The sequence below is a fragment of the Pelobates fuscus genome, chromosome 5, assembly GCF_036172605.1.
Source record: "Pelobates fuscus isolate aPelFus1 chromosome 5, aPelFus1.pri, whole genome shotgun sequence".
Taxonomy (NCBI): Eukaryota; Metazoa; Chordata; class Amphibia; order Anura; family Pelobatidae; genus Pelobates; species Pelobates fuscus.
The window spans coordinates 151,131,272-151,144,828 of NC_086321.1; the positions used below are offsets into that span (position 1 = coordinate 151,131,272).

The 13,557-nt window shown below is 40.7% G+C and overlaps 1 protein-coding gene and 1 gene segment (V, D, J or C); both read right to left on the bottom strand.

Moving 5' to 3' along the window:
• Positions 1 to 13,557, bottom strand: part of IGLL1 (immunoglobulin lambda like polypeptide 1) — a 214,059-nt gene that overhangs the window by 158,644 nt on the left and 41,858 nt on the right. The window lies entirely within an intron of this gene.
• LOC134610487 (immunoglobulin lambda variable 3-9-like) lies at positions 8,591 to 10,791 on the bottom strand. The segment is given in 3 exon segments: positions 8,591 to 8,904; positions 9,005 to 9,088; positions 10,671 to 10,791. Coding segments are annotated over 3 exon segments (519 nt in total).

Below are 13,557 nucleotides of genomic sequence, written 5' to 3' on the forward strand. Positions count from 1 at the left end.
GCTGCGGCGCCGATCCCCTCGTGAATACTGTACTTCTTCCAGGGCTTCGTCCCACAATCTGGCTCTGGCCATCTCTCTGTACCTCATCATGTCCTCCTCTGGGACTACTCCACCCCACAGGCCTACGTAACTGGACATTACATCCTGAAGCTTCTTCTCCATTTTCTGAGTTCCTTTGTAGATAGGGTCGCTGTACGGATACTAGCGTTGCCCTCAATTTGTAATCCAGAAATAGTGTTGTCTGTAGCTGTCCCTCTGGTTGTAGGAACGATCCCGCCGCTTGCCACCAATTGTAACGGACCGTTTCAGCATAAAAGGGGAAAAATGCGTTTAGGCGATAATCCCCTTTTCCATAGACCAGCAGCTACCATAAGCACCAACTTCCCGAACTCCCAAACTGCACGCATTCACCAACTCTCGAACAGCAGACACACGAACCCTGGAAGCAGCCGAACAGGAAAAGCAATATGGACAGCTTACACTCCTGGCAGTCGGCATACAGTCCCCTTCCCCCCAAGAAAGAGACACACTCCAGCTTCAGGGTTAAACAGCAACTCCTTTACTCAGGGCTACCTGCCCAGTATTTATGCAGGTCTCCCACCATGTGGACACTCCCCTAAGGGACCAGATGGAAGACTGTAACAAAGGACAGACATAAACCAATTACAGACACACAGCAGTAAACATTCCCACAATGCATCCTGGTTTCCTCCCTTCTGCCCTGGAGATAATTGTAGAGGTAATCCACTTATCTCACAGGACAAAGACAAGACTCCATTACACATGTGGGGATCTAAATACAGTATTATGCTTTAAAATATATAAAGTCACTTTTATTCCTCCCAACACAGACATGTTACATATCCCCAGATAGCTCAGGTCTCGGTGCACATTATTAGGTGAATGGCACCCAGACTACACGAATACAGTTTAATCGCCATGGAGCCAAAGTCTTTAATCACACAAATAGGCTCCATGGTATAGCTATCTGGGTTACTACAATTCCCATAGAAATACCGAATTCCAGTGTTCGGTTAACCTTGTACGATTAGGACCCAGGCGACAGACGGCTCAGCGGTGTTCGTGCAATTAAGTGTCCGTTTATAGTTCCATAGAATCCTCGCCGAACACCGCTGGTCTTTCGCACGATTAAAATGGCCGCTACCTCGTGGTCGGCAAACGAACAAAGGCCACCCAGCGTTCATCAATTAAGCTGCGGTTAACCGCAGCTTCTGGGCGGTTAATTGACGGCACACTCCATCTCCTAGGTGGTCCCTCATACGGTAGTTTGTTCGGTAGCTGGAATCTACCGAACACCCCGGCTGAAAGGCACGAATATGCCTTTCTGCAGGTAAAATAAAGCTTTTTAAAGTCTGGTCCATAGTCCAAAGGAAGCAGGCGAGCAACCAGGCTTCTCCAGCTCATAGTGGCGAGGTTGGTTTCGCCACAGGGAGCATGCTTTATAAGGCACTGTGGAATATAGCTTGTCAGTTCTGCTCCTGAAACTGTGTGTCGTCCAGTTATTGGGATTGCTGTTGGGATACTGCTGTATTACTTTACCTGCTAGAAACCTTGCCTGTGGATTTATAATTGCCTTGTTCCTGAGTCTCACTTGGATTTTAAGCGGAGATAACCTGGGGAATATTGTACCTCCGCTACAGTTTGGTTATCTTCTTGTAACATCAGGCTCAAAGTCCCTAGCATGAAATTTGCTCCTAGGTTCCTTGGACCTTTTCGTGTCCTTCGTAGGCTCAATCCTGTTGCGTACTCTCTGGCCCTTCCTCCCTCCTTGAAAATTCCAAATACCTTTCATGTGTCCTTACTCAAACTTCTAGTTTGCAAATAAATATACTGTCTCAAGAGTCCCTCCTCTTCCTTTAGTTGTTTCTGGACAGGAGGAGTATGAGGTCTCCTCCATAATTGATTCCAGGTTTTCTCGGGGCACTTTACAGTACTTGGTGGATTGGAAAGGTTTTGGACCAGTCGATTGGTCTTGGGTTCCGGCATCTGATACACATGCTGGCTGCAAGATTAGTTATTTTCATGCCAAGTTTCCTCTCAAAGGTCCTGCCCGCCCGGTGGGCGTTCTTCAGGTGGGGGGTAATGTCACATATTACGCACATAAAAATGGAATTAATGGCATTTACTGTTCGGACAGTAAAAGTTGTGCCGAGCAAAATTACTGTCCTGACAGGAAAGGTTGTGCCGAGCAGCAATCAATCCACAGGAGGGTTTGTGCTGAGCAGCAATCATGCAAATTGGAACCTGGTAACTGCCTTTGGGGTCAAAGGCCAGTTACAACCAATCGGATCCACAGGCGGCGTATTTAGGCCCAGTTCTCCTCTTGCTCTGTGCCCTGTCGTGGTTTCCCTTGTGGTTGTCTGAGAGCGCGTTATTGATTCTGTTTTTTCTGGTTATTTGACTTTGGCATTTATTTTGGCTTCCCTGTATTCTGGCATCCCTGACCCCTGGCTTTTCCTTATCGTTGTCTCTCTTTCTGTGTCCCTTGACCTCGGCTATTCCTGACTATTCTTTGGTACGTTAGTCCGGCCATTCTAAGGTCCGGTATACGTTACCTATCAGTCCTCTGTGTTACACAATTCTACGTGCTGGATCATACTGTAATCCTGACACCTCTATTATTAAGTGTGTTAAAGTTAAACTGTCAACATGTCTAGTTTAGTTAAGGTTTAGTTTTCGAACAGCAATTCACTGCTTGCTATATTTTTCCACAAGCTTCAAAAAAAGAACTGAAATCCTAGATATATGAGGCATTTTGACAATCAGGACTAATAGTTGAATCTGTTTTTAGTTATTTTTTTTGTTTAGTAGCACTAGTTGTGTAGAAGTTATGAGCAAAATGTCAAAAATATTTGTTTTGTGTGTAATTTGTTCATAATAAGTAGTGTGTTTGTTAAATATGCATATAGAGTATCAGAAAAGAGAAGTAGACAAACGTCAATGTAGCTAAAAATTAAAGTTGCGCTGCTCTATTGACTGATGGAATAAATAAAAAGGCATCTCGAGAAACAGGTAGGGAAAAATATATGCAGATTTTTGCACTCAGTATTTAATGAAGGCTCTCAACCATATTCTAAATACACACGTACCTGTTTAATGATTAAACCTTATTTACAAAAAATATTACTGAAGCAGCTCAAATGTAGTGCAAGAAAAGGCCAAAACAGTGGTGCCATGCTCTTTCACGGACATTTCTTAAAATGACATTACTATCCAAAACAGCTTTAAATTTATAACTTCTAAAGTTATAAATCTGAAGGTGGGGAGGTTTTGAATAGTAGTACTACTTTAATTATAATTTTCATTTGGTATAGAGCAGATAGATAATATGCATTGTGATTATATACCGTATATACTCGAGTATAAGTCGAGTTTTTCAGCACATTTTTTGTGCTGAAAAACCCCAACTCGACTTATACTTGAGTCAGAGTCTGTATTATGGCAACTTACATAATACAGACAAGGGGCTGTTTGGGGCTGGCAGGACGCGTTTACTTACCTTTCCTGCAGCTCCTGTCAGCTCCCTTCTCCTCCGCGCCGGTCCTGTCAGCTCCCCTGTCAGCTCCCAGTGTAAGTCTCGCGAGAGCAGCGGGGTCAGAGCGTTGCCACGGATTACCGTGGCAATGCTCCGCGCAGCCGCAAGACTTACAGTGGGACTTGACAGGGGAGCTGACTAGACCGGCGCGGAGGAGGAGGGAGCTGCCAGGAGCTGCAGAAAAGGTAAGTAAACGCTTCCTGACAGCCCTCTCCTACACAGCCCATCCACTGTACCAGCAGGGAGTGAGAGCCCCCCTCCCTGGCCAGCTAACAAGCAGGGAGGGGCGACGAATAAAAATAAATAAAAATTTAAATAATAAAATCAAATATGAATAATATTAAAAAAATAATAATAATAAAAAAAATTACTAATAAAACAAAAAAGTAATAATATTAAAATAATAATAATTAAAAAATAATAATAAAAATGCCCACCCCCCACCAAGGCTCTGCATCACACACACACACTGCACTCACACACACACTGCACTCATACACACACTGCACACATACACACACTGCATTCGTACACACACACTGCACTCATACACACACTGCATTCATACACACACTGCATTCATACACACACAATGCATTCATACACACACTGCACTCATACACACACTGCACTCATACACACACTGCATTCATACACACACAATGCATTCATACACACACACTGCACTCATACACACACTGCACTCATACACACACACTGCATTCATACACACACTGCATTCATACACACACAATGCATTCATACACACACAATGCATTCATACACACACAATGCACTCATACACACACTGTACTCATACACACACTGAATTCATACACACACAATGCATTCATACACACACACTGCACTCATACACACACTGCACTCATACACACACTGCATTCATACACACACACACTGCATTCATACACACACAATGCATTCATACACACACACTGCACTCATACACACACTGCACTCATACACACACACTGCACTCATACACACACTTCACTCATACACACACAAACACTGCACTCATACACATACACACACACACACTGCATTCATTGTATACACACACTGTAAATAAATATTTAATTAATATCATTTTTGGGGGATATAATTTTATTTAGAAATTTACCAGTAGCTGCTGCATTTCCCACCCTAGTCTTATACTCGAATCAATACGTTTTCCCATTTTTTTGGGGTAAAATTAGGGGTCTCGACTTATATTCGGGTCGACCTATACTCGAGTATATACGGTACATCAAAGCACTATGACTTTGTTTCATTTTGAAACTTCATATTCAATTGCATTATTTGTCACATTGATTTTGCATTATATATATTCATAGTGCTCTTAAAACAGATTATTTAAATACACTTTAGCATAGTAAGCACTAGCACTATTTGATTTGGCTCCCACGTTAAAGGACCCACTACTATTGGGATATTGTGAAGTAGTGGTGGACTTGACAGAATAAGGTCATCTGGTGGACCTGAATTCCCATGTTTGTTTACGGAGATAGGTGATTTTAAGTATCCTTAGAAAATGTAAAACTGTATTTGTATGCGTGCGCTGTTCCATAATCTCTATTATGTATACATTTTGGTCTCTACGGCAGCACCATTGCTGAAAAATGCATGTTCTGTGTGTGCTCCCAATTCCTTTTTTGTCTTAACTAAAACTCCACTAGAGGCAGTCACGAGAGGTGGAGTTACTCCTACAATGTAGTTATTACAGTTTCTCAGAGAATGCAATGATTTACATTGCAGGGTTAGATAGACAGGTGCACTGCACACAAACCACTTTAATGAGATGAAGTGGTCTGGGTACCTAAAGTGCCCCTTTAAGGAGAAATAAAATGTTGTGTTCTATTTAACAAAGGAAACCTACATTTTTTTTTTTTTAAGCTGTTGTACGTAAAATGTAATTTACCTTTTATCCTGATCTAGTTTGGACAAACATACGTGATGTTGAAATGTTTTTTTAAAAATTAAAAAATTTAATTCTCAGTTGCCCAACATTTCCATTGCTGCAATAGTAGTGACATTGATTATTTTACTTTTCAAGGTAATGAGAAATGTAAAGTCCCCATTAGAAGTGGTAATGTATGATAGAAATGCGGGTTTTAGGAAGCCTAACAGATCTTTGAGCATGAGATGACCCCCAAGGGCCTAACAAAGAATGGGACTAAAAATGTATAATTAGATATTAGAATCAGAAAGGAGGTATGGTATTCCTCCCTTTCTCTTTCTCTTTGTTGCTGTACCGTATATACTCGAGTATAAGCCAACCCGAATATAAGCCGAGGCCCCTAATTTTACCCCCAAAAAACTGGGAAAACTTATTGACTCGAGTATAAGACTAGGGTGAGAAATGCAGCAGCTACTGGTAAATCTCTAAATAAAATTAGATCCTAAAAAAAATATATTAATTGAATATTTATTTACAGTGTGTGTATGAGTGCAGTGTGTGTATGAGTGCAGTGTTTGTGTAAGAGTGCAGTGTGTATGAATGCAGTGTGTGTATGAGTGCAGTGTGTGTATGAGTGCAGTGTGTGTGTATGAGTGCAGTGTGTGTATGAGTGCAGTGTGTGTATGAGTGAAGTGTGTGTATGAGTGAAGTGTGCGTATGGGTGCAGTGTGTATGAATGCAGTGTGTGTGTATGAGTGCAGTGTGTATGAGTGCAGTGTGTGTGTATGAGTGCAGTGTGTGTATGAGTGCAGTGTGTGTGTATGAGTGCAGTGTGTGTGTGTGTGATGCAGTGTGTATGAGTGCAGTGTGTATGAATTCAGTGTTTGAGTGTGTGATGTAGAGCCTTGGTGGGGTGGACATTTTTATTATTTTTTTATTATTTTATTTTAATCGTTTTTTTGTTATATTAATTTGTTTTATTATTATTTTATTATTATTATTATTATTATTAATATTATTATTTTTTTCGTCCCCCCTCCCTGCTTGATACATGGCAGGGAGGGGGGCTCTCACTCCCTGGTGGTCCAGTGGCATTCGCAGTTCAGAGGGGGGGGGGGCTGGCAGGAAGCTGCAGGAGAGGTAAGCGCTCGCTGCCAGCCCCAAGTCTGTATTATGGCAATGTAAATTGCCATAATACAGACACTGACTCGAGTATAAGCCGAGTTGGCGTTTTTCAGCACAAAAAATGTGCTGAAAAACTCAGCTTATACTCGAGTATATACGGTAGTTTTAGAGTTGAAGATTTATTTATTGATACGCTTTCCTGTTTTGTTTTTTTGTTTCTCACTTTTTGTTTTCTATTTTTGATTATACACAGTTTTCAGTGTTTTATTTATTTATTTTTCTATTTATTCCTGGACTCATGCCTCCTGTGATAAACCCTTAACAATGATTTAATAAATATAGTAGTATACCTTATTATGGGCTACTATTAACATTATTAAGGTACCTTTAAGTGTAGAGAACATTCACCCTATTCTCCTACTGATAACAACAACTCAGCCTATATGTGAGTGAAGGTTATTTAGCATACTACTTTTTCACTGCTTGGTTAATAGTGTAAACCTGATATGCTAGTTTTCCAGGAGCTTCACGGTTTTAATTGTTTCTTCAATTCTGTCTGGGGAGTTACATGTGTGTTTGTAGTATGCATTTAACCTGTTTAAGATTGCAGGTTTCTGCGGAAGTGCCTTGTATGGCATGAAACACATTAGCATCTCTCTTCTTTGTGCCCCCTCTGCACATTGTGTTCCAATGTAATACTTTGTGATTAATAAAAGGGCATCTTTTAACCAATAAGATTGTGTTGGGTATGCTTGTCTTACATGGACCTGGTGCTGCCAAAGCATTAATATCAGAAGACTTATTTGTCCTTTACTCAAACACTACACAAGGAAATGTGTTAATTATGGTGGAATAAACATATAGCAGAAATAACAAAAAGCCCTCTGCCATGTAATGACAGCATTCGGAAAAAAAGTTTAGTCATTAAAGAGATACTGTAGTGCCAGGAATATATAGCTGTATGAATGAATATTTAAATTAGCCCCACCTGATGCCCATTGGTGGGGGCATGGGGGGTGGTTACATAGCCCCATTATTTCACATGCCTTCACCTGTGAAATACTCTACAAATAAAGCTACATTGCTTTTAGAATGCAACATGAAGTCTGATACAGAATGCCTGACTGTGCACATTTGCATGTCCAACAAGGTATTGTGAGAGATCTGAAATATTGTGCCCATGTCTGATTTAGATTATAAATATCTGTTGCTTTCTGTGACGGTGTACATATACATATACAAGTTTGATATGGTATACTGAGTGGATTTTTTTTTTTCTTTTACTTTGGCTCTAAGCCATTTGTCGAATGTGAAAACCCTGGGAAGCAGAACATATGCATGTGTGGATAGGGCTGCAACTGGTTTAGCTTACATATGTACTTGATTGGTCGCAAATCTGAATTTTATGACCCTCATAATATTTTCTGGTTTTCACAGACCGGTTGAAGTCACTTAATGTGTGGATTTAAAGAAATGTCACATTACACTGACCACAGCAGATTTTGTTTGCAAGCCCATTTCATAAATAATAAAAACAGTTTACAATGACAGTAAAATTACAGGGTGAAACAGTCGTTAGAACTGACCCCTTAATCTGATAAATGTACAGACTGATTTTAAGCATATTTAAAAAAAAAAATACCAAAGCTGGCTCTCACCAAATGGGCAGGGATGTGCTTCACATGGTGCACAGAGCCAGGATGGCAGAAAGAAGAAGTAGCACTCATGAATCCACAAAGCAGAGACTTTATTCAGAACCCTCCAGCTACATCCCATCAACCCTTCATAAAAGCCCATACTGAGGCTGAAACGTTGCTGGAGGGATATGAATAAAGTCACTGTTTTGGGAATTTGTGAGCTCGATATTCTTTTTGCTTTTGACTTTAAGCATATTGCAATCAGTTTTTAGTAGTGGAGAGACATTTTAGCTTTGATTTCTACAGTCACAGTCACTGTCAGAGTTGTTATTGTTTCAGTTCCTTTTATAACTATGTCACTGTGTGTGTGCTACTATCACTATTCCACACATTACAGTAATAATCAGCATCATCCTCTGCTCGGACTGCAGTGATTGTTAACGTTGCTGTGTTACCAACAGAATTGCCAGAGAATCGATCTGGAACATTGTCAGCTCTTTCACTATCTTTATAAATAAGAAGATGTGGCCTGTCACCCAGTGTTTGTTGATACCATCTCACATAGAACTCATCAAACTTGCTCCCTTGACATGTGAGTGATGCAGTCTCTCCAAGCTGTACTGATGCTGTGTGTGGCTGAGTCAGTACATATTGCCCAACACAACCTGAAACAAAAGGAGAAACAATGTTAAAGTGGTAACAACACAGAGAAAGTTGATGTGAGCTGGCGTGGGATTCTGATTTAAAGAGTAAATGTTCTCTTACAAGTGAAGACTGAGGTGATTAAAAGAAGGCAAATCCAGGACATGGTGCTGATCTTAACAACTGTGTTCTGTGAGACAAACTGTTCTGCATCAATATAATGCCCTTCTATTCAAATATCGCTCATATGCAAATAAACTCATTTTATACATTTTAGTCTTTAACAGCCTTAAAGGACTCCGTATTGAATTAATTTGTAAAACCGGATGAGATAACGGTCTTCCTGAGGACCTTGTATATATTACCATTATAATTATTTATTTTTTATGTGGGCATATAAGCAACAGAAATTGAATTGTTCTCATAAGAAAATTTAGAATCTACTTGTGGTTCTACTTCACAAAAAGGAGCCAAAAATATCTAATTGAAAAAGAGAGCAAAACATTTTTTTTTTTTTTAAACTAATAGGTACAGTGTTGTGGCAATCTTAATCGAGTGCTTCACTAGTGCTTCACCATCATAATCTATTGTTATTATTTTGGACTATTCAAATTCGAATTGATAGGATAATAGGACATTGATCCATATTTTATAAAGCATTCATAATATATATTATTTTCACACCAGTACACATTTTGGTTTATTACTACTGCTTTTGTTGCCTGAAACCCATTTAGCTAATACGCCAAGCTTTAGTTTATTTTTTTCTCTACTGACTGTCTGACATATATGTATTGAAAACTACACACATCATCCACTACATAAACACACAAACTGCATCCACTACACACACACATCATCCACTACACAACCACACACATCATCCACCACATAAACACACACATCATCCACTACATAAACACACAAACTGCATCCACTACACAACCATACACATCATCCACTACACAACCACACACATCATCCACCACATAAACACACCATAAACCACATAAAAACACAAACTGTATCCACTACACACAGCATCCTCTACACAAACAAACACTCTGCATTCACTATACACACACTACATCCACTACACATACACTCTGCAGTCACCATATACACACTACTTCCACTACACAAACATACACACTGCATTTACTATACACACAAACACTATATCCACTACACAAACACACAATCTGCATTAACTATACACAAACACACAATCTGCATTCACTATTCACATACTACATCCAGTACACAAACACACACACTGCATTCACTATAGACACAATACATCCACTATACACACACTCTGTCCACTACACAAACATAAAATCTGAATCCACTATAAACAGCGCATCCATTTTACTCACGCACTTTGTATCCACTACACACATTCTATAGCCACTATACACACACAAACAAATTCAGTACACACACACACTTCATCCTTGTGGGTGGACTTAAGATGGGCCCTGTGGGTGGATTTGGGGGCGGGTCAAATTTCTGGTGCCAGCCCTGGGTAACGTATTACCGGGCCTTAGAATGGCCGGACTCACGTACCAAAGAATAGTCAGGATACTAGCCAAGGTCAGGGGACACAAAAAGGGACACAACGATAAAGGAAAGCCAGAGGTCAGGGATACCAGAATACAGGGAAGTCAAATACAAAGCCAAAGTAAAAAAACTGAAATTGTTCAGGAACGCACTCTCGGACAACCACTAGGGAAACCACGACAGGGCCATGAGGAAAGGTAATTTTGAGTTTAAGTACATGCTTTACCTTTCTTATTGGCCCGAGATTTATCATTGATGTCGTCAGTAACATGAGCAGACGCGGGGGTAAAATTTGCCGTGGATTCGCAGCGGCCGGCATCCATTAACATGCCGCAGGTCTCATTCATGCAGACGCACGGCCGCTGGGTGCTGTCATGTAATGACTGCATTTGGGAAACGCTAAGTCACGAAGCGATAAAAGGAATCTAATAAGCCCACCTTAATGCTAGTTATGGGAGAGTGTCCCTGTCATGTCTACCAGTATGTTATATTGCTGCATTGATATATTAAAATATTGTTAATCTATGTTTAGTGGATACATTACATGATGTGTAGTGGATACATTACATGATTACCTAATAGGGTTGGCATCACTGTTCACAGCACTGGAAGCGTTAATCTGACTGCTAGAAGTATGTGCCATTTGTCAGATCATAGTTAAAAGTGTGTAAATCAGATTCCTTTCTTTTAAAGGGACACCATAGTCACCTGAACAACTACAGCTTAATGTAGTTGTTCAGGTATGATCTATAGCTCCATGCAGGCAATCTAATGTAAACACTGTATTTTCAGAGAAAATACAGTGTTTACATTGATTGATAGGAATACCTCCAGTGGCGGTCACTCAGACGGCCACCAGAGGGACTTCCTATCATGCAGGGCCCTAAAAAGGCCCTGTATACATCAGACGTATGTGCGCGCCTTCTCTCTCCAGCCTGTCAGCAGAGGAGGGGGCAGGCAAAGACCGCGAGCTGAGCTGTCAGTCAGCTCAGCTCGCGGCCGTGCACACCGCGCGCCAGCGCGGTAGTGCGCTCAGGACTTCAGAGGGCGGCATGCGCACAAGGGAGCAATGACGCTTCCAAATGGAAGCGTCTGATTGCTCCATGCTCGCGCCCGCCTATTTCGTCATTTTGACGAAATAGGGGGCACGGCTTCACGAGGCTCCCGGCGCTGGAACGAGGTGAGTAAAAGACTCTGCCTGGAGAGTCCCTTTAAGAACGGCTGTGTATGTATCTCTAGCCAGGTGTAAATCTTTGTAACCAAGGATGTTCATGTGTATTTTCCTCAGACCTGTTGGCTGCCCACCTTCTGGTTGTTCTGCTTAGCAGACATTGGGGCCTTTTTAAATAAAAAGAAACAATTAGTCAGGAGTCAGGTTGTATTCTAAAAGTTATAGGCAGAGGACACCCAGCATCAGTCAAATCCCCATAGGAAAGAATTACAGTACTGCTTTCTTATGAGGAGGGCCTAATGCACTCACAGTTTTCGTTACAAATGAACATTAGCGCTTTAGTTGAGTGACGTCGGTGGAAGCTGAGCACAGACCTACTGCAAAGAGACATTGGTGCTGGGTTCAGACAAGTACGGTAAGGGTGGGTCGCGAGGGAGTGGGTGCCCAGAGGGAAGTATACTGCTAGAAATACAGGCTTGTATTCCTAGCACTATAGTGCCCCTTTAGTAGGTATGAAAGTTGTTTGTTTCATGGTTTCTTTCCTATTTGTTGGAACAATTAAACTAAGCCTCTAAACCTCAAAGGAAGTCAAACTCAATAAAAAAGATCGAGACTTCACAGATAGGACATTAATTCAAAATCTGTACCAGTATACAAGTACAAAGAGGTGTAAAGAGTACTGTGGGTTCCTTAATAAGTGACTATATTTTTCTGTTAAACTAGAAATTAATTCTAATGAAATCAAAACTGCCTCAATTATCTCCATATTTTGGCTAGTGCTTCTTACTTGGTGGTGCATGCATTATTTTGGATTCTAGAATTCTATCTGAAAAAAATATCAGCTATATGTGAATCCCTATTGACAAACCAGTTATCAAGCTGGCTATATATATATAAATGGATAAGAACACAAATAATCTGCAAGCGTTGGCAAATGTACCCATGCTAGTCATTGTTTTGCCAGATATTTGGCCAAGGCTGAGCTCTACGGCAATTTATTAATGAAATATAATACCTTACTTTACAACTACCAGTGCAAAGACTCCGCACCCACCTGTAAAGTATGAAGGCAAATGATATATAAATGACAAATTGTAATCATATGAGAAAGTTTACATTAAGAAGCCCCATAAACAACAATTGTTTTTCTAGTCTCTCACTCACATCGTGGACCACATGACACAACAATGATAATGGTAGACATGTACGACAAATAGAAAAGTACTCACTTAAGTGCTTGCCGTAGCATCTGGAAATATACAATAAATAAATAAATAAAGCTAAAGAGAAAAATAGAAGCATTAACCACATATAACATTTAATTTCCTGTTTTTTACTTATTGAATTAAATTGGCTGTGCCTATGCCCATTGGCATTGGGATAAGGACATTAAAAAAATTATGGGTAGCAGACAAATCACAGGCTATGAATGGGGGCCTTCATTATAGTATAAAATGGGGAGGACACTAGGTGGCAGCGAGTGGGGACCCTAATTATAATATTGTAATTAATGTCTTCCGCTCTTCTGCCTCTTATTGGTGGCAGGTGGAGACCCTAATCTAGTGTCTTCCCACTGACCTCACAACAAACTGTAAAATACTGTCTGTAGCCCAGAAGAGCACAACAGGAAGTCCATAAGAAATCGGCATCAGAAACAAATACAAATACAAAAAGAGAAGTCCTGCGCTCACTCCCATCACTACTGGGCTGGCAGCAAGGACCACAGCACACATCAGCCCCAATATATAGTAAAAACCAAAGAAAATAAAAAGTTGCCAGCGCTCTCTCCTTAATCCCTATGTATATTTAGACAAATGGAGGTAATTTAGTTGCTCCAATGGCCATTGGAGGGAATGCCCGCCTGCCAACATCAAGGCAGACCCCCCTAAGCGGGTTCTAACACTGACCCTTCAGCCTGCTTCCTTGAGCTTCTGGCAAAGAT